This window comes from Chrysemys picta, chromosome 6, assembly GCF_011386835.1.
Source record: "Chrysemys picta bellii isolate R12L10 chromosome 6, ASM1138683v2, whole genome shotgun sequence".
In the NCBI taxonomy this organism is placed as follows: domain Eukaryota; kingdom Metazoa; phylum Chordata; order Testudines; family Emydidae; genus Chrysemys; species Chrysemys picta.
In genome coordinates this window covers 101,684,938-101,705,922 of record NC_088796.1, presented here as the reverse complement: position 1 = coordinate 101,705,922, position 20,985 = coordinate 101,684,938, and the positions used below count along the sequence as shown (strand labels likewise).

Here is a 20,985-nt window from a genome sequence, read left to right as displayed (position 1 = left end):
AGCATGCTCAAGCCCTCTGATGGCAGTAGATCAAAAGGAGATAAGAGGAGATTTCGCAGTAAGCTTTAAGTAAGCATGGGAGTGAACATGAAGTATGTAGGAGGTAGCACATCATTTTGTGAAGGAGTGAGATGTAATGGGATACTTCTGTAAATAACTTGCTGAATGCAGACTCTGCTAAAAATTTGTAATTAAAAATAAAAGTTAGGAATAGATAATAAATCTGTTGGGAACCCATTGCAGCTAATGAAAAATCATTTTTTTTATATTGCCTATTTCAGCAATAGGGTATAATAAGACATGCGCCACTAAGAGACAAAAGCAAATCTTGGCTGTGTAGTAGCGAAGCAATAAATCAAAAAGATCACATGCATGAATTGTGATCTTTTTTCCCTACCCAGAAAAAGAGGTACTTTGAGACAGACTTGCTCGCTTGTCAATGGACGTCCTTCTAAAACATGGCATCATAAAACATGAAAATCTAGTTTTATTGTGTTTCTGACATTCCATTTGTTATTGCTAACAAGCATGACTCAGAGGATGAATAAACCCAGCCAGCTGAGACCTATGTTTTTGTTTACAATCTGTGGATAGTTCTAATTCCTCAAATATTTTGCTCAGGGAAGAAATGAAAATATCATGGTGAATGAAGTCAACAGAGATGTTTATGTAGGTTTCTGCTGAATTGTGTTGGCGCTGAATTTTAGACAGAAACTTGATTTGACTAATCAGGAGGCAGACAACCTAATAACCCAGGCAGCCACTCAGATTTTTTTGGGTAAAGTCTAAGGGCTCAGTCCTCAACTGTGACACGTGAGTTTACAGTATGTGCAGTTTGATAAAGGGAAGAGGGGAAAGGTAGCCCCCTGGTCACTTTCTTCTCCCCAAACCTGGGCACTCAAATTGCCCTGGCATAACTTAGAGCAGTCTCAGTGCTGCTTTAAGGTATGCCACCTGTAATCAGCAACTGCAGTAGCTGAAAATCTGATGGATTGCTTTTTTGTAAAGCTGCTGGATCCGGGGCCTGAAACTGAGTCCTAGCTCTTTAGAGTCTGAATTTGCATAAAAAAATTAAATGGCAAGTCAAGTGGATATTGTTTTTCATCTAAGGGCTAGGTTAAACTTCAGTCCTAAATTTAGGGCATTGGGTAGCAGCACCGTGTCCAGGAGAAAGAAGAACAGGAGTACTTGTGGCACCTTAGAGACTAACAAAACAAATGTGTGTCCAGGAGAAACGCCTTGAAGAAATTGTGATTCAGTGGCTCCCTAGACTCCTCTCTTGCACTTGCAGGCAGGGAATAATTTACTTCACTCCTTTTTGAGGTGCAGCATACTCGCTCCCTCATGCAACAATGACTAGAATGTGGGCATAGAGCCATGGCTCCACCACTTGCTGCCCACTTGTTTGCAGGGAATTTTGGGTCACAGCCTCTACTATCCCCTCACACTTGAAATGGCAACCTGGGAGAGTACTATGTATGCATGCATGCAGGATGAGGGAGGAGCCTTACTCCACTGTTTAGCTGCATAGGAAAAAGGCACAATCAAGCTTTTCTCAGTTATAGAAATGAAGCATGTCTGACCAGCAGGGGAGAAGCTGTGGAAATAAAGGCCAAACTTTTCAAATGTAGCTTCCTAAATCTGGGCATGTTGAGGCACCTGAATTATTGACCTGAGTTTCAGAAATATTGAGTGCACAGTCTCATTGAAATTAGTGAGAACTGTGGGTACTCAGTGCTCCTGAAAGTTAGGCCACTTACAGTATTTAGGACTCTAAATGTGAGCTTAGAAGCCTGGTTCTAAGCAACTATGTTTTAATTTTTGACCCAAAGAATTCAGATGGAGTTGAAAATCTTTAGAAAGAGGGTTTGTCATGGACATCTCCCAAAGACATACCCTGTTTACTAGAGAGGAAATAGTTAATGAGCAACATAAAACAGGACAGATTAATTTACTTTACTATTTATGGACATTATAAAGAAACAAAAACAATGTGTAGTAGGATCTATGGATAAACCAAAACCAGGTAATCAACCCTAGTCTTAACCCTAACACCCACTGCAGATAAAGGAGAAGAAATTCCCTTCATTCTCCCAATAATCAAACATAAGTGATTGAGCAGTTTTGGAATGGTTTTAGAGATTAGTCAGCAGCCTCTAAATCTGGGCTTTTTCCAGCCTGCTTTCTTGCATTTAAATCCATATAGGAGCATGGGAATACACTGAGCTCCAGTCTCCCTTCTTTAGAGTTCATTCTCTCATCTGAAGGTAAATCTCAAGCCCACCTCCAAGTATCCATTTTAGAACTTCTCCACTCATGCTGGTTCACCAAGTCACTATCTTCTCTGCATTCAAGTCCTGCCTAAAGACTCAGATATTCAGTGACACTCACAACAAGTGAATATGTTCTTTATGAATAGGTCATAAAGATGGAGCAAGGCTAGTGTACTTGTGCCTGGTTTGTTGACCCCAGTTAGGCTTAAAAGATGGCACCTGGCCCTGGCGGGGGGGAGGGAGGGAACGACTTGGGTGAGTCAGGCCTGAGGTCAGTCAGAAAAGGGACAGAGTGAGCGCATGAAGACATGGGGCTCTCAATGCCTGTTCCCATGGAATAGGGAGATGGGCCAGAAGGCCTGGGTATTGGAAGCAGGACAGCAGGATGTTCTCTGGGAGAGCCTGCCAGAATCCCTTGGGAGGGGAGGCAGTGGAAAACTGCTGGGGAAAAAGAGTCTCCAGGGAGAATCTCAGGGTGGTGGTGCTAAGTGAACAGAGCATAGAAGATTCCTGCAAGAAGCCCTGAAGGAGGAAGGACTGAGAAGTGAAGGGGAGAATCTCCTGGGAGCTGTAGCCCAGAGTGAGCTAATTTTTATTTTGTTTTGTTAATTTTGCCCATGTTGGAAGAATATAACTGCCTGAAAATAGACTCTGGAAGTGGCAATGTGTCCTTTGGGAACTGGGGACTTATTACAGTATAATAAGTCAAAATTGATTCTTCCTCCAAGCCGCCCATAATATCCCATAATATCCCATCTTTTCTGTGTTTGTCTTTCAAATAGTCAGTTCTTATTGACAAGGACTGTTTTCATTTTGTGTGTGGTTCACTGCTGAGCACACTTCTAGCAGTATTATTACTATGGAACAGTATTAGGGGGGTAACTATAAGGTGGCCTATACGTCAAGCCTTTGGCATGTTCATTAATCAAAAGAAATCAGAATACATGAAGAGAGTATTCTGAAGTTAATTAAGCAAATGCTTAACTTTCAGCATGTATATAGTCCCACTAAAGTCAAGTTTAGCTCTAAAACTACTGTATAGTTTGGCTATAATGAGTGTAGCTCTGCAATTCTTTACCATTGCGCTTGCTTCCAAAAGAAATCACATCATGAAATCAATGTTAGTTTAGATAGCTTCACGTATGCAGGAACCAGTTGACACAGATCTGCTGGTATTGGGTTTTTTTTGTGGATCCTCGTAAATCTCATTAAATTTAAGGTTTCAGAGTGGCAGCCGTGTTAGTCTGTATCCGCAAAAAGAACAGGAGTACTTGTGGGACCTTAGAAACGAACATATTTATTTGAGCATACGCTTTCGTGGGCTACAACCCATTTCATCAGTAGCCCACGGAAGCTTATGCTCAAATAAATTTGTTAGTCTCTAAGGTGCCACAAGTACTCCTGTTCTTTTTATTAAATTTAAGGAAACTATCTAAAAGCATACTAAGAAAAGAGAAATCTAGAGCACTGTGCAGATACAAATTTTGTATCTGCATCCAATCCATGATCCGCAAACATGGTCCGTGGATATAAAGCAGATATCTGCAGATTTGCAGGGCTCTAGAGGTATCTTCTATTGCACAAGATCCTTAGCTCACAAAAGATGCTTTCTTAAAAGTTTATGGCAATTTGCACTCAGAATAGAGACTTTTTCTAGGTTAACTAATAGCCAGCAATGGTCACATTGCATCAGTTTTCAGCAATTTGAAGCCCAGTGTTAACTGGGCATGTGAGAATACAGTCTGTCTTATTAATTAGTAAGGATGACCTAAATGACACTCTGAAGAAATAGCATTGGATGAGAGAGAATGCCAGTGCTGCTTCTATTTTCAGTAAATACTGTTTTTTTCATTATTCACAAATTGTATTACATGTTGCATGTCTTCAGAGAGATGACTTCAAAAAGTGCTTTCTTTGAGAACAAAAGATGGTGGTGATTGTCTGCCACGTTGGCCACAGAGGAGATCTTCAACATGCTCTGCAAAGTATATGAGCATGAATTAGAATTATGGAAACACAAAAAACCTTGCCCATCTATTTGATTTCCTTCAATGAATAAATTATGCAGTCTCAACGCTAGCAGGAAGCCTAAATGTTGTCTGTTATTTTAATCTGTCTGACTGCATTCATACTTAGAATGACATATAAAATACCTCTAAACAATAAATTGTTAAGCCTTCATGTACCCTTTCTTTCTTGGTATCTCACAGCCTGTCAATTAGACTAAAACAGCACATATTAGAACACAGGACACAAGCGCAATCAGTGGGAGTTGTGTATAATGGCCATATCCTTAGTGAGTGTGGATTGAAGTCAATGGAACTATGCTGATTTACACTGATGAGGCTCTGGCTCTACAGACTATTTCTGAGGGAAGAACTGAGCTCATGGAGTGTAGAATTTTTTATTTTTTTAAGAAATAGGTGTAATCCAGCTGCTAAGGGACACTTTTTTATGTAGTTTCAAAAGCCTCTAGCCCACCTGTTGGTGGAGATGCTAATGGCAAATATTTGTGATAAGAGTAAACATATAATCCCAATAATAGTCTTGCAGAGTGACAGCAGTATCTTTAATAACAGTTTTAAGAGGATCCTTGGCCTACAGTTTTGCATTTAAAATCCACATTAGGCACTTACAAAAAGTGGTCTGATATTTAGAATTCTGCATGTCACATTGATTTCACAGCAGAAACTGGATTTCACAGTCATAGCAGGAGTTATCTCACTGAGTATTTGTCTACAGCATTCTGGGTGTAGTGCCTGTACATCTAAGGCTGGCTGTCTTAGACACTGCGAACAGGTGGTTGCCTAGGGCAACAGAATGTTTAGTTATAAGCCAGCCAGGATCTATATCCTGTAATTAAAGTTTCTTTACAATCCCTCCTACTCGCACCCTCTACTGCTTCACCACTTTCTAAAGAACACGCAATAAATCCTCCTCTCAGTGTTAACCCTATCTTATCCAAACCACACACATTTGTACTTTAATACTGATCGGAGACATGTCAGTCTCTTTGGACATTTAGAACTGATGGAATGGGTTGTATAACATACAGTGAGAGGAGGGGGAATTTTCTCTGGTGCAAAGCTGGATGAACCTATAGGGTCAAGATCAGAAGCAGAGAAAGACTAAGAAACCCCTCCCCCCAAAAAAAATCATGACCGGAAAAAACAAAAATGAGGATTAATGTAGTATAAAAGGAACCTCAAAAATACATTTCAAAAGTACCAGAGAGAAAGAAAGATGCTAAATGAAAGTAGGAACAAAAATAAAGTGGGGAAAAAAGAATACTACGGGAAAAAGAATAGGGCCTGATCAAGTGAGGAGCTAAATTCCTTAATGACTTGAGGAGCTCAACATCTCACAAGGTGCTCAGCATTTTACACTATCCCAGACCCATACTGAGAGAATCCAGCTATGACTTTATTGTGTGAATGAACCTATATAGTCTGAAACGCCTGATCCAGCCTACATGGCCTCTGTGGGTTTTATAAGAATGACTGCATGCTGCAGTTTCTTTAAGAATGAAATAGGCACCATGCTGTCATATTTTTGGAGCCTGCTTTTTAGGGAGGCTGTGCACCCACAGCTCCCATTAATTAAGACCACATATAATTGTTTCCATAAGACCCAAGCCCCATTCAGTACGCAGAGAATGTATCAGGTTGTCTAGTGAATGAAGTAGTTTTCTGTAGGATCTCTGTGCAGTTGCAGAAGTTGGAAGGTGCACACCTTCGGTGGTTGCTGGGAGATGGCAGGCCTAGGCCCATCTAAAGCTAAAGGCCCACCTACTCACATGAGGGAGAGAAGCGTAGGCCACAAGTAAATACTAAAGAAAATAAATGAAAAAGCAGGGGTGTGAGTGATGGTTAAAGATTAGAAATCAGGAATCCAGAGTGGGACACCGAGCAGCGACACCCCCCGCCCCCAACAGCGCCCACTACTCAAAGGTGTATAAGGAGTCAGTGGACAACATCCAGAGGAACTCTGTCCAGAGATGTGAGTGGACAAGGGGCTGGAAATAGGCCTCGCAGAGCAACCCCTCCTGTGCAGCCACCTCCTTTTGGTGTGATGGATGGCCATGTTGGCCAGCAGCAGGAGGAGGTGTGCCAACTCTGTGGGGCAGTGAATAGGATGTGCTAGGATAAACAAGTGAGGGGGGAAGTTCAGGTGGAATTTCAGGAAGAGGTTCTGGAAGAGTCAGAAGAAGGGCTGCAACCTGATGCACTCTACACAGATGTGTGGCAGGGTCTCCTCATACCACAAAAAGAAGAGGTGCGGGGGAATTCGTGAACCACGCCAGGTACACACCCGTGCTTAAAGTTCCATGGAGGAGCCACCACCTAATATTCCTGGTGAGCTGTGGAACCAGAGTGGAGTACAGACTGGCCCACAAGGTTTCCTCACCTTCCTCATAGAATAATAGATATATAGGACTGAAAGGGACCTCAATAGGTCACCTATTCCAGTCCCTTGCACTGAGACAGGGCTAAGTGTTATCTAGACAATCTCTGACAGGTGTTTGTCTAAACTGTTCTTAAAAACTTCCAATGATGGAGATTCCACAACCTTCTTAGGTAATTTGTTCCAGTGCTTAACTACCTTTACAGTTAGGAAGTTTTTCCTAATGCCTAACCTTAATCTCTCTTGCTGCAATTTAAGCCCATTACTACTTCTCCTGTACCAGTGGTTAAGGAGAACAATTTATCTCCTTCCTCTTTATAACAATTTTTTTATGTACTTGAAGACTGTTATCATGTCCCCCCCCTTAGTCTTTTCTTCTCTAGACTAAACAAACCCATTTTTTTCAATCTTTCCCTTATACGTCATATTTTCTAGACCTTTAATCATTTTTGTTGCTCTCCTTTGGACTTTCTTTAAAACTTTCCTGATGTGTTGTGCCCAGAAATGGACACATTTCTGGGCACAACTGCTCCAGTTGAGGCCTTATCAGATGGCAACAGGTATCGCCACTTGGTGTCGGGGATGGACATGAGAGTGAGGGAGTGGATAGTGTGACACACAAGGGTGTACCACTGGTTTTTGGGTGCAGTTCGGAGGCAGACTGGCTGGATGTCATGCAGCCGGCTCAAGTGGCATGCTGGGGGTGGCTGGGGAGGCCCATAGGGCAGGGCCCTGATGACAAGTTTCAGAGGGCTCAAGGAAAGCAAGAGAAGCAAAAGGCAAGGCTGCCCTCACCTCCTGGAACACAGAACAGAGAACATACAGGGTGGGCAACCCCATGCACTGGCTGAGTGCCTCAGGGCCCATCCAGTTCCTCTGAGCATAACCCAGGAGGTCTCTGAGTCTGGTGGTACCACCAAGGGGCGGCTCCACCTCCTGCCCACGAAGGTGTGGGTTGTGTAGCAGGGGTTCTGTATTGGAAGGCAGGAGACTGAGAGAAGAGAAAGGATGGTCTTGTGGGTAAGACAGTTGAATGCTGCTCTGGAGAATTGGATTCTATCCCTGCCTCTGCCACAGAGTTCCTATGTGATGCTAGACAATTCACTTGAACCAAACTTTTCACAGTTGGCCACATTTTTGGGTGCCCAATTTGAGACACCCGGAACCTGATTTACAGTTGGAGGTTGGCATCTCTGGCACTAAGGCAACATGGTCAAGGGAGCAAAAGGTTAGGAGTCAGGATGTGCTGAGGTCTAATGTTTGCCCTGCTCTGCCATTGATTCACTTTGTGGTTTTTGGGAAATCACTATATCTTTGTCTCAGTTTCCCTGTCTGTAAAATGGGGATGATAGTGTTCTCTTGTCTCCCAGGGAGTTGCAGAGATAAATTTATTAACATTTGTGAAGCACAATAATTCTACAGTGATGAGCAATATAGAAAGCCCTAGGAGAAATCTAATAATTCTATACTCAGTGCAGCATTTGGATAGTGCACAGTGAATAAGGGAAGGGCCACATATTGAGTAATGAGTATAAAAAGAGATATTAAATAGCTGCCTTATTCCCTCAGAGCCATCCACCCTGTACACTGGACTCCACCACAAGAGCAGAACTCTTGTGGAAGAATTAGTAAAGACTGTACCATAATGCATATACACAAAGGGGCCAAATTAAGATCTCCCGGGCAGCCTGAATACTGGCATCTCCTAAGTTTTGAATGTTTGACTTTGCTAAATAAATAATTCTTTTGACATAGATTTTTATATATAATCATTAACATATTACCAAATATATATTATACTGCCACATATATTTTAAATATTTTTCTTGCTCAACTCACCCCAGTAGGCACGCACAATTGCTCACAAGGCCAATTGTGTAATAATATCTCTTTTCTTTTCTAAACAACTTCCTCCTGCTTGCTAAACAATTTTGTGCCACTACAAGCTGACGACTGGGACAACAATGTGACTTCGATGGTTCTGAATTGTATTGTCGCAAACACTAGTTTGTGGCCTCAGTTCAAGGAATCCAGGAGGAAGGGGTGGAGGTCAAGTATATAAGAAACGATAGGGGACAGATTCAATACTGCATCCACCTTCTGCAAGGTGCAACAGAGCAGGGATCTGTTGGAAACTGCTTACAAGTCCCTGATTCTTTGTCCCCGCCCCAATCCTGATACAGTTTAGAACAGCCATGGGGCTGTTTAACCTTGTGGCACTTGATATGACCTCCAAAGGACCCTGTACCCAGTAGTGAGGAGCTGGAGAAGAAATTTTTATGTTCTGGCCATTCCCTGTCCTGGCTCCCAACATGCCCTTGCTGCTCTTGATGTGCCTCCTGCATTGGGTGCTGCAGGAGTGGAATCATACGAGCCAGCTCTACACCTGTTGGGGACTCTCCCATGTACGGTGTGGCACCAGAAGGGACTTGTGGGAGATTTCCACTCTTTACATTCCCTCGAGAATCTAGACTTCTAGAAAAGTCAACAGCAGTGCAGGCTTCATGACAGTGTCCTGTCAGTGTGCCTCATCTTAGGCAGAAAGGAACGTCTCTAAGGGTACGTCTACACTATGAGAGTAGTTCGATTTTACTTAAATCGAATTAGTGGAACCAATATTACAAAGTCGAACGTGTGTATCCACACTAAGAACAGTAATTTGACTTTGTGAGTCCACACTAACGGGGCAAGTGTCAACATTGGAAGCAGTGCACTGTGGGCAGCTATCCCACAGTTCCCGCAGTCCCCGCTGCCCATTGGAATTCTGGGTCGAGCCCCCAATACCTGCTGGGGCAAAAAATGTATCGAGGGTGGTTTTGGGTAACTGTCGTCATTCAACTCTCACTCCCGCCCTCCCTCCCTGAAAGCACCAGCAGGCAATCAGTTTGCGCACTTTTCTGGTGAGTGACCGCGCGGACGCCACAGCACTGCGAGCATGGAGCCCGCTGTGACCATCGCTGCAGTTATGGCCATTGTCAACACCTTGCACCTTATCATCCACCTTTTTCAGAGGCAGATGCTGAGAAATTGGGCGAGGAGGCTACAGCAGCGCGGTCAGGACATTAAGTCTGAGAAAGGCACAGACCTCTCACAAATCACGGGACCCCGCGCCGTGGACATCATAGTGGTAATGGGTCATGTTGATGGTGTGGAACGGCGATTCTGGGCCCGGGAAACAAGCATGGACTGGTGGGACCGCATAGTGCTGCAGGTCTGGGATGAATCACAGTGACTGCGAAACTTTCGGATGCATAAGGGAACTTTCCTGGAACTTTGTGAGTTGCTGTCCCCTGCCCTGAAGCGCAAGGACACCCGGATGCGAGCAGCCCTGACTGTCCAGAAGCGAGTGGCCATAGCCCTCTGGAAGCTTGCAACGCCAGACAGCTACCGGTCAGTCGCGAACCACTTTGTCGTGGGCAAATCTACCGTGGGGGTTGCTGTGATGCAAGTAGCCAACACAATTGTTGAGCTACTGCTCTCAAAGGTAGTGACCCTGGGAAACGTGCAGGTGATCATAGATGGCTTCGCCGCGATGGGATTCCCAAACTGCGGTAGGGCTATAGATGGAACTCACATCCCTATCCTGGGACCGGAGCACCAGGCCAGCCAGTACATTAACAGAAAGGGCTACTTTTCAATGGTGCTGCAAGCACTGGTGGACCATAGGGGACGTTTTACAAACATCAACGTCGGATGGCCGGGCAAGGTTCATGACGCTCGTGTTTTCAGGAACTCTGGTCTGTTTAGATGGCTGCAGGAAGGTATTTACTTCCCGGACCACAAAATAACTGTTGGGGATGTGGAGATGCCTATAGTGATCCTCGGGGACCCAGCCTACCCGCTAATGCCCTGGCTCATGAAGCCCTATACAGACCTCCTGGACAGTGAAAAAGAACTCTTCAACTACCGACTGAGCAAGTGCAGAATGGTGGTGGAGTGTGCTTTTGGCCGTCTCAAGGGGAGATGGAGAAGCTTACTGACTCTCTCTGATCTCAGCGAAACCAATATCCCTGTTGTTATTGCAGCTTGCTGTGTGCTCCACAATCTCTGTGAGAGCAAGGGGGAGATGTTTATGGTGGGGTGGGAGGTTGAAGCACATCGCCTGGCTGCTGATTACGCCCAGCCAGACAGCCGGGCGATTAGAAGAGCACAGCGGGATGTGCTGTGCATCCAGGAGGCTTTGAAAGCTAGGTTCCACAGTGAGCAGGGTAACCTGTGACTATTAAGTTTGTTTAAAGAGAAGCTGAACCTGCCACTGTTTCTTTACCCACTTAATGTTGACTATCCTCTTCAGTTACATACCCCCTTCACCCTGTTGCCCCCCTTCCAACACATCTTTAAAAATAAAATAAATGGAACTTTGTTCATTAACACCGCTTTCTTTATTAAGGGTTTCGTGGTAAAGTGTTGAAACTGGGACGCAGACTGTGGTGGGGAGCAGTGTAGTGATGGAAAGGACGCTTCTAAACTTGAGGAATGACAGGCTCCTGCTCCTAGAGCGGTCCGCAGTGGTGGACTGGTTGTTTCAACGGAGCCTGCTACTCCTCCTTTTCGGGACTCTGTGTGTGGGGGCTATGTGACTTTGTGGCGGGGGAGGACGGTTACAGATCCCCTGCTGCGTGGCTCTGTCATCCAGGCTAAGGACCGCTGCATAAGATCTGTAACCGCCCTCCCCCACCACAAACTCACATAGCACCTCCACACAGAACATGAAAACCACCTCCCAGACTGACCAGGGTGCCTAGTGACTGCAATGTGTGTGTGACCTGCTGCTGAACCTGCCCCCGTGTCTGTACCCTGGTAAAGGTGACTGTCCTCTCCAATTACCAACCCACTTTCCCCCCTTCAAACACACTCTCCTCTAAAAGAACCTGACGGAAACAGTAATGAACAGAAACGTATTTTTTATTAACAACTACACAGTTAGGGGATGACACTGGGACGGGGGCTTGGGTGAGGTGCTTTTGGAGTGAAGGAAAGGACTTATCAAAACTTTGGGAATGAGAGCCATCTGGTACTTGAGCAGTCTGCAGGGGTGGAGTGACTGTTTTCACGGCCCCTGCCGCCCCTCCTTCTTGGGACTTTGGGTGAGGGGGGGATGGGACTTTGTGGCAGGGGAGGGTGGTTAGAGATAGACTGCAGCGGGGCTCTGTCCTCCTGCCTCCGGTCGTGCAAAACATCTACAAGGCGCCGAAGTGTGTCTGTTTGCTCCCTCATTAGTCCAAGCAGCGTTTGAGTCGCCTGCTGGTCTTCCTGCCGCCACCTGTCCTCCCGTTCGCTGTGTGATTGCTGGTATTGCGACATGTTCTCCCTCCACTGGGTCTGCTGTGCCGCCTCGGCTCGGAAGCAGCCCATAACTCGTCCCGTATCCTTCTCTTTCAGCGCCTAATCTGCGCCAGCCTCTGGGAGGGGGATGCCGGGGTAGGTCGGGAGACACTCGCAGCTGTGGGATGGGAAAAAGGGAGTGAATTCCTCACAAAGATACATTTTTGTGAACAATGAACATAGTCTTTCTCTGTGAACAAGACCATGCACCGCACCTATCACATGTGCACTCAGGACAAGGTCGAATTTTCGGCCTTAGCATTCAGTGCCTGGGGTCTTGAAGTACAGATCACAGAAGCAGGGCAGGATAGCGGAATTCGGCTAGACGGTGGACATGGTAAGCCGTAGACTTTTGGCTGCTGAAAGCTTAATTTATAGCAGTGCCCTCCTTTCATGTTCAAAGCAGTGCCCCTAGCGTTGGCCAGTTCCTGCTGCCGGCAATCTGGCCAGCATGAACTCTGACCCTGTCCCACCCCCCCTTGCGGCTGTCCCCGGGAAAGATCCCTGCATGCTGCCCCTGTTCCACCTCCACCGTGTGGCTGTAAACTGCCAGTTACAGTTATGTAAAGGAACAGGCAATCAGTCCCAATACTAACATTCCCCTAATTTAAAGAAGGTCACCATGAGTGATATCACTTTGATGAGGATCTCGGACACAGAGAAAGACCGCATGCTGCGTGAATGCCAGCAAAAACCAGGGCCGTATGCGGCCATGCTGTGCGAGGCACTGATCCCGGAGTACTTGCTGCTAGTCTGGCGCAGAAAAGTTTCCTACCATGGAGGACGCAATAAGGCCGCTCTCCCCAGGAACCTAATGCAAAGGCTTTCAAATTACCTCCAGGAGAGCTTCGTGGAGATGTCCCAGGAGGATTTCTGCTCTATCCCCAGACATATTGACACAATTTTCCGGTAGCTACACTGGCAAGGACTAAAAAGTAGAACCCCTAGGGCAAAGTAATCATGCAAAACCGGACATTTTGAGATACTTTTGCAGTAGTTGCGCTGGCAAGGACTAAAAAGTAAAGCGCCTAGGGCAAAGTAATCATGAAAAACCCATTGTTAATGTTCCATTCCTGTTCTGATCAAAATAAATGTTTACATGTTTAAAACACTTACCTACTGATCCTTCCCCTGATTCAGGGTCAGGGTTAACGCCTTGGGAGGGTTCGTAAGGGATCTCCGTGCGGATGATGAAGAGATCATGGCTGTCGGGGAAATTAGCGTTGTTTGCGCTGTCGACTGCCTCGTCCTCCTCATCTCCTTCCTCATCTTCCCCGTCCGCGAACATCTCCGAGGAAGCGGCCGTCGACAATACCCCATCGTCAGAGTCCACGGGCAGTGGCGGGGTAGTGGTGGCGGCCGCACCTAGAATGGAATGCAGTGCCTCGTAGAAACGGCATGTCTGGGGCTGGGATCCAGAGCGTCCGTTTGCCGCTTTGGTCTTCTGGTAGCCTTGTCTCAGGTCCTTGATTTTCACGCGGCACTGTGTTGCATCCCGGCTGTATCCTCTCTCCGTCATGGCTTTTGAGATCTTCTCGTAGATCTTCGCATTCTGTTTTTTCGATCGCAGCTCCGAAAGCATGGACTCATCGCCCCACACAGCGATCAGATCCAAGACTTCCCGATCAGTCCATGCTGGGGCCCTCTTTCTATTCTGCGATTGCATGGTCACCTCTGCTGGAGAGCTCTGCATCGTTGCCAGTGCTGCTTAGCTCGCCACGATGTCCAAACAGGAAATGAGATTCAAACTGCCCAGACAGGAAAAGGAATTCAAATTTTCCTGGGGCTTTTCCTGTGTGGCTGGTGGCTGGTCAGAGCATCCTAGCTCGGACTGCTGTCCAGAGCGTCAACAGAGTGGTGCACTGTGGGATAGTTCCCGGAGCTATTAGCGTCGAATTCCATCCACATCTACCCTAATTCGACATGGCCATGTCGAATTTAGTGCTACTCCCCTCGTCGGGGAGGAGTACAGAAATCGATTTAAAGAGACCTCTATGTCGAACTAAATAGCTTCGTTGTGTGGACGGGTGCAGGGTTAATTCGAGTTAACGCTGCTAAATTCGACATAACCTCCTAGTGTAGACCAGGCCTGAAAGTGAGAGAATCAGGAGAACCATGCCATAGAAAGGGAAAGAAAAAAAGATAAAGTATAGAGAGCTGAACTTTTATTATTTCTTTTTTAAAAATCCAGGGAATACATTTCATCTTGTCAAAGAGAAAAGAAATGTGGAGTAGAGTGAAAGGTATTCTTCTCCATCTTTGGAATAAGAAAACCTCTCTGCATAATGTCTGTTTTCTCCAGTTGTTTGGAATGATCTCATACCACGTATGTTTGTGTTCTTAGCCATTCAACTCATCTCTGTTCTATTAAGAGGAACATTGATTATCTGTCGCACTGTAGCTACCATAGACAAAGCATTTTGATGAAAGTGGCTCTTCTGTTGTTTATTTCTTTTTATTAGGTAGGACTGAATGTTCAGTGCACTTCATTTTAGGGTCTCCACATATGAATGAAGATAGTACTGTGGGAATTGCTGTAGCACTGCTTGTCTAATTTGTATTGATTAACTCAGTGCTGTCATCCAAATGGGGCTTTAGCATTTTGCTTCTTTGCACTTGAATAATGTGTGCTGGGGTGGAAAAATAGTTTTTTCTTTAAATGAAAGGCCCTATCTAATGCAATTTTCAATGTACTAATTTCTTATATTTAATACTTTAAAAAGAAGAATTTGTTTCCTTAAGATATTTAAAGTTGTTCCTCTTCATCCTTTAAAAAAAATGTTTGCCTTGAATATTGGTACTTATTTTTCATGATACAGTGTTTATTGCAGTTAATGGATGAAAAATAACCCTAGTTTATTTGGTTTATTGGTGATCCAAATTTGCATTGGATTCAAGAAGTCTAGTTCTGATCTCACCTACACTGGTGTACTGGAGTAACTGACTTCAGAGGTGTTTACTTCTGATTTACACTGATTTAAGTGAGAGCAGAAACAGACCCCAGTCTTCTTTCCCTATTCATTGATCTGAATCTCTTGGTAGCATTTGTCATAGATGCTTTTCTTCAGGTGCCTAATCAGTCTGTAATTAGGGGTTGTTTAGAAGGTTTTTGTAATAATTATAATTTCTTGATAACATTTTTTTCATTTATACATTTTCAGAGTACAGATGAGCAACATGTCTCTCTGGTGCTTCTGTTTACACATAATATGATTTGTAGGCTACTTATTCCCTTTTGTAATCTTTAACTATATGTAATAGAATAACATAAAAGAGTGAATTTAAATACCAGCATATAGAATAATGATGATTGCAAAATAACCTGTTTATAATATATAAACACACGGTAACATTTATAAACCTGGCAGGAACAATATGTAATATTGATAATAGAAAAAACAGAATGTGAACCTTCTGAAATTTACGACAGCAGAAAATAAATTATTTTTCCACTACTTTCAAAGAGTGAAATGTGTCTCAAGTAATTTGGTCTTCCCGGTAATTAGCCTCTTGTAAGACATTCCCTCTTGAATTTCTCATTTTATGATTTGGCTCTGCAGGAGTTTTGTGTTCCTAAATCTCCACTCCTTCTCTTATCTAGTGACCTCACTGAGCTGCAGACCTCAGCTGTTTCCTGCCTCTACTCTGACAGTTCCTACCTAGTTCTTAGTGAAGAATCAAATACAAAATAGAGGTGGACTGAGGAAATGATGTTCTGGATTAGATTTAGGCTAGGAGTTTGGGTTGAAATTTGCATCAACCAAAATCTTGCCATCTTTATTTCTGAGATTATGGCCGAGAATGATGAAAATCTCATAAGATAGTTGTTCTCATGACATTTTCATCATTGGGGGCTCAATAACCAGAGAAGTAGGTTCAGATCAAGGTATTCACATTCAGTTCCTTATCTAGGTTTGGATTTGAGGTTCCTGTTTTTCTTGTCTCTACCAAAATTATACCAGAACTGTATTATGGGGAGTTATCTCAACAGTCCCTCTATGTCATTGGTTGAAATATCTGAGGGCTGGAGTTCCCTGGTTGATGCCATCATCAACAATAAGAAAGTGAAAGGCACTTGTGTTTAATGGTGCTTGACAAAGTAGGGATCTCTCTTAATTAGCTTTTGCTAATTAGCAGGCTCCTATCCTTGCTGGGATCAGCCACAAGAGGGAGAGATGATCACCTGTGTTATGCCTGTGTATTACACTACTTTGTTGAATGGATGCTATGTGCTCAGATGGAGTTAAAAAAGTCAGAGTGAATGCTATAGGCTTATGTGTTGAAAGTGGGTTACTTTTAGGGTAATATATGATTATCTGAATTATTTTCAATCTGTTGCTAAATTTTATAGGGGAAAATGAACATTGTTATTGTTAGTTTTTAAGTATTTTATCAGTGATTTTATTCGTCAATTTATGTGATAGCCATTTCCAATTGTTTCTTAAAGTTATCAAATATAAGGGGACTTGATTCCGATCTCACTTTTACACAGGTCTAATTCCAATTACTTCAATAGCGCTATCCAATATTTACACAGGAATGATATCAGAATCAGGCCCACTATGTTTAGGAGAAGGAAAACTGAAACATCTTACAAGAAAGTTTATGCAAAGCTGTGGTTTTTGTATGTGTTGCACTGTTGATATTGGACGAACTTTTTCAGTAATCTCATCTGTCTTCCCCCAGTCTCAGTAAACTAGAAATATTTGGCTGCCATGCTCTTACTACCAAGTGCCTGGGTTCCATGGCTAGAGAGTGTCCAAATCTGCGGACGCTTAACATTGGCAGAGTCCCCAAGGTTACTGATGTCTGCTTGGTGAAGATAGTAAATTGTCTGAAAAAGCTAACTACACTCAATATAACTGGGCTCAATGTGGTAAGAACACTTTGATTTCTCACTGTTTTCTCATTGGTTTTAAATCGACTAGAAGCAGATTGATTGATGTATATGGTATTTGTATCAATAAATGCACACTGGTATGTCTGAAATTCTCTGTTCTTTTCCAGACAAAGTGAAGTAATTGAAGGAAAACAGCATTTTTATATAAATGTTATGATCATTTCACCTAGTTGTGAGATATGCAAATAGCCAATTACTTTGGTTAAAAAATGTTATCAAATATAATACAAATTCAAAATTAGTTAAACAGTAAGAGAGACAGTAGCTTCTAACACTTGTCCCCTGTACAAAGCCTGAGTAGCTGGGCTTTGCACAGGTTACTTACATGGAGTTTAGAAGGGACAGATCCTCCCTCTAGTAGTGCCCCAGAGGTCTCCCTATGTCCCGGCGTGGAATAAACAATCGTAGAAGGGAACACTGCATTTGCTAAAACTCATGTCTGTTTTCAAAATACCCACAGCAACTACTACAGCCTTTAGGCTACAGCAGTGTCTGCACTTACAGTGCCCCTCCTCTCCCATGTTTAAGGGTTATGGCAATTGGCTCTGTGTAGCTGATATTATCCACTGTCCCCAATTTCCTCTCTGAGTTTCTCTGTGGCACACAGTGGGTGCCTGCTGCTGTTGGGCTTTACATGATTACACAAAATTGAGCAGGATTTGACTCAGGTTTTTTCTTAATAACAGAGTTAACCTTAAAACTATTGGGAAAGTGTCCAACATCTCCTACATTCCTATGCTAAGAACCGTAACACTGAATTTGTCACAAGGCATGTCAGTAGGATCACACTGGTGCTGAGGAGAGGCACTAAAATGGGTAACTCTTATTGAGAGTCTACAGAACCATTCCAGATCAATACATGTAGAGATTTTTAAACAATGGCCAGGATGGTGAAAAGATGGAGGAAGGACAGAGTTCAGTAATCAGCTGTTAAATTCAAGTGCAGTAAAGTGCAGAAAACCAAAATTAGAAAAATCATAAAGAAAATAAAGCAAGCTGAAATTAGAGTTGGAAAAACTTCCATTAAGAAATGTGGTCTCTGGCCTTTTAGAACACCCAATACCTTTATTTGCTACTTGGATCCCCAAGTAAATACAGGATTTAACAACATCCTGCATAAGTGGGCCAAAGCTGCTGTAGTGCTGAGATCCAAAACTTTCTGTATCTTCTTATTCAACATTGGAGGATTTAGGTCATTCACAATGACAGAGCCCTTCAGTCTCACTTGGAACCTTTCGGCTTGGAAAGAAATGCTCTTTGAGCAGAGAGTGTAATTTGCTATATGTATATACAGTGCCTAGCTGCCCTAAGGGAACCCGGTCAGACTGAGGCCACTAAGTGCTACTGCAATACAAATGACGAATAAATTACTACTACTACTAAATGAACCTCCCCTAATCTTGTAAAGTTATCACACCACGTGTTTCATAGATGTACGTGGTGAAATGGGTCCAGCTGTGTGATGGAGAACCCATGAGTCTGTACATATTTTCATTATTATTATTCTTTCTGTTGTTTTTCTATTAATTTCCTTTGTGTTCTATGAGGGCCCTGCCCACGGGAGTTTCCAGTCTCCCTTCTTCCATATGGGTGAGAGAGAGCAGTAAGAGCCAGACAGATTCTAGGGACAGGAGTTGGCTATTGGGTCCTCCAGGCCTAGGGTCCCATTCACCCTTGAAATTTAGACTAAGATGGGCATCTTCTGATTGGCTGTTTATTTGTCGCTCGGCCATGTCTCTGTTTTAGGTAGGTTTGGTGGAAGAAGGGCAGTTTACTGTATTTACTCTCTCAAGGGAGAGAGTGGGCCAGGTTAGGGCACGAAGAAAATGTGAAAAGTGAAGGAAGCAGTTGGTGATCATGTCAATATATAGAATCACCAGACAGCTGTAACAGACAAAGGTTGTGAGAAGGAGATACATTATACAGGCACATCATCTATATAAACTCAAACCATATATATAATGGAACTAACATGATGTGTGCTTCACATCAGACTCAAACACTGTGCCTGTATTATTGTATCCTCTTTTGACATGCAAGTTCTTCAAGGAGCAGAGACTATGTCTTCCTAAGTGTCTGCAGTGCCTAGCACATTTTGGAGAATAATGTAAATAATAATGTTTGATAACATGACTGAAAGAATGAATTTTATTTCTTTAGCTACCACCGAATATCTCTGTGGGCTTTTGACAGACAATTGCTCATATCTGAAAGAAATTTTGGCATTTCTTTTCCCTTTGTGTGATGCGTTCTAGGTAAGAGACCGTGTTGTCCACTTTATTGTGACACAGTGTCCTAAACTGGAGTATCTGGTTCTCAGCTCCTGCTCCCACGTGACTGATATAAGCCTAGTGGAAATTAGCACCTACCTACAAACAATCAGGTACAAGTTTGAAAATTAAAAAGAAACTTTTTGCAAATGAATTACCATTCAAAAGTTGAAAGCATTTCTATCATTCAAAAAGGACGATTTTTGGGTTTGATATTCCAGCTAACAGAAGCTTTGTTTGGTTTGCTCACAGAAAGTATTGCAATGGTGCTGTGTGAGCCACAGTGTAATTGCCCTGGATCCACAGTGCAGCTCCCATTGGATGTTACAGGTGTGGATCAAAGCAAAGATGTGGCCTTTCAGTGTAGATCGCTTAATAAAAACCTATTATTTCTACATACACACATTATGTGATTTTGATTTACAGAAGGATGTTGTCACTTGCTTTTCAAATGTATAAAACTCATGAGTCAGAGTAAGAGTAACCTCTCATACTAAAAAGAGAGAACACTTTTCTGCGGTAACCAATCATAGTGCTGTAGTACTACTATGGCAAGATATGCAGCATTTGAACCAATACTGTAGAATTCTGGAATACTTTACTATAAAAGAAACAATGTATGTGAATGTGGAAATGCTAGAAAGTTATTCGATTAATTTGAAATTTATCGTAATTATACCATTGTATCTCTGAATACTCACCTTGTTCTAATTCTTCACTAAAGAATTTAAATAAATGAATACAAGTGCAAACCTAGGTAAGGATTTTACAGAATTGATTTAGGGTCTGATTGAGTGAATGTGATACCAGAAAATGAATTACCGTGGATTGCAGAATTAGACCTTCCATCCCTGGAGTGAAATCTTGACTTCAGTCAGGCCAGGATCTCACTTCTCATCTCTTTAATCTTCTGAGTGGCTCAGGCATAGGCCAGGTCCATGAAAGAGATGAAACAGTGGAAGTGGCTTCTATGCATCTATCTTGGGTATCTCTATTCTGCTCACTGATGAAGTATCTAAGCACTGCTTCTGCAGACCTATTGACCGTGCTGTTCAATAGGTTGGCTGAACACACAAATCGCTGAGAAATGTGGAAATCAAATATGAAAGGAAATGTTACTTTTATATTAATCCCTTATAACACTAGCATCTTTCAGGCTGTTGGCCAAATGAAATCATAGGACATGTAGTCTCCAAATGGTTAATGACAGTTGATTGAACTACAAGGAGAATATATTCCTACAATCATTTTACAAATAACAAGATTTCATGGTACTATTTGATATAGTGATTTGGTATTAAATTAATTCTGACATAGCATACATATTCTAATACAAGACACGCCTTGGTAATTATTCCACAGTTTTAGCTCCTAATTGGTCAATTAGTAGCCTAAAATCCCATACAGCTGAGACACAGTTGAAAGCTTCCCCAGTTTTATTATGCATCCTTGGTGAGATATTTCATAAATGAATACGCACCATCAGGTTTTGGTCTTATGGTATAAGATTGACATTCATGAGCCATCTAGGCGTGAGGCTCACACACAAGCGGAGTGGTTCTTGCACTTAGAATGCAAATGCGGCAACACGCTTATAGCTCATTAGATATAACTCTCAGTGACACCTAATTCATTTCATATTCTAGAAATCATTACATTTGTGTTTCTAAAAGTGTTTATATATAAAAAAGGTTGAGGGTAGGGAGAGGGGATTACATTAGTACGTGATGCTTTTTTGTATCCAGAGGAAAACTGCCATGATGGAATAAAGAAAACCTTTTAGGTAATAACACTTCTATTTTAATTTGAGCTT

The 20,985-nt window shown here is 43.0% G+C and overlaps 1 protein-coding gene across 4 annotated transcripts in view; it reads left to right on the top strand.

The window, feature by feature from the left end:
• LOC101945119 (uncharacterized) overlaps positions 1–20,985 on the top strand; it is a 110,379-nt gene that overhangs the window by 72,972 nt on the left and 16,422 nt on the right. For all 4 annotated transcript variants that reach the window (XM_065549449.1, XM_065549446.1, XM_065549447.1 and 1 more), the window contains 2 exons: positions 16,689–16,878; positions 19,158–19,285. In XM_065549449.1, coding sequence (XP_065405521.1) covers positions 16,689–16,878; positions 19,158–19,285 — 318 coding nt within the window. The remainder of the gene's footprint in view (positions 1–16,688; positions 16,879–19,157; positions 19,286–20,985) is intronic.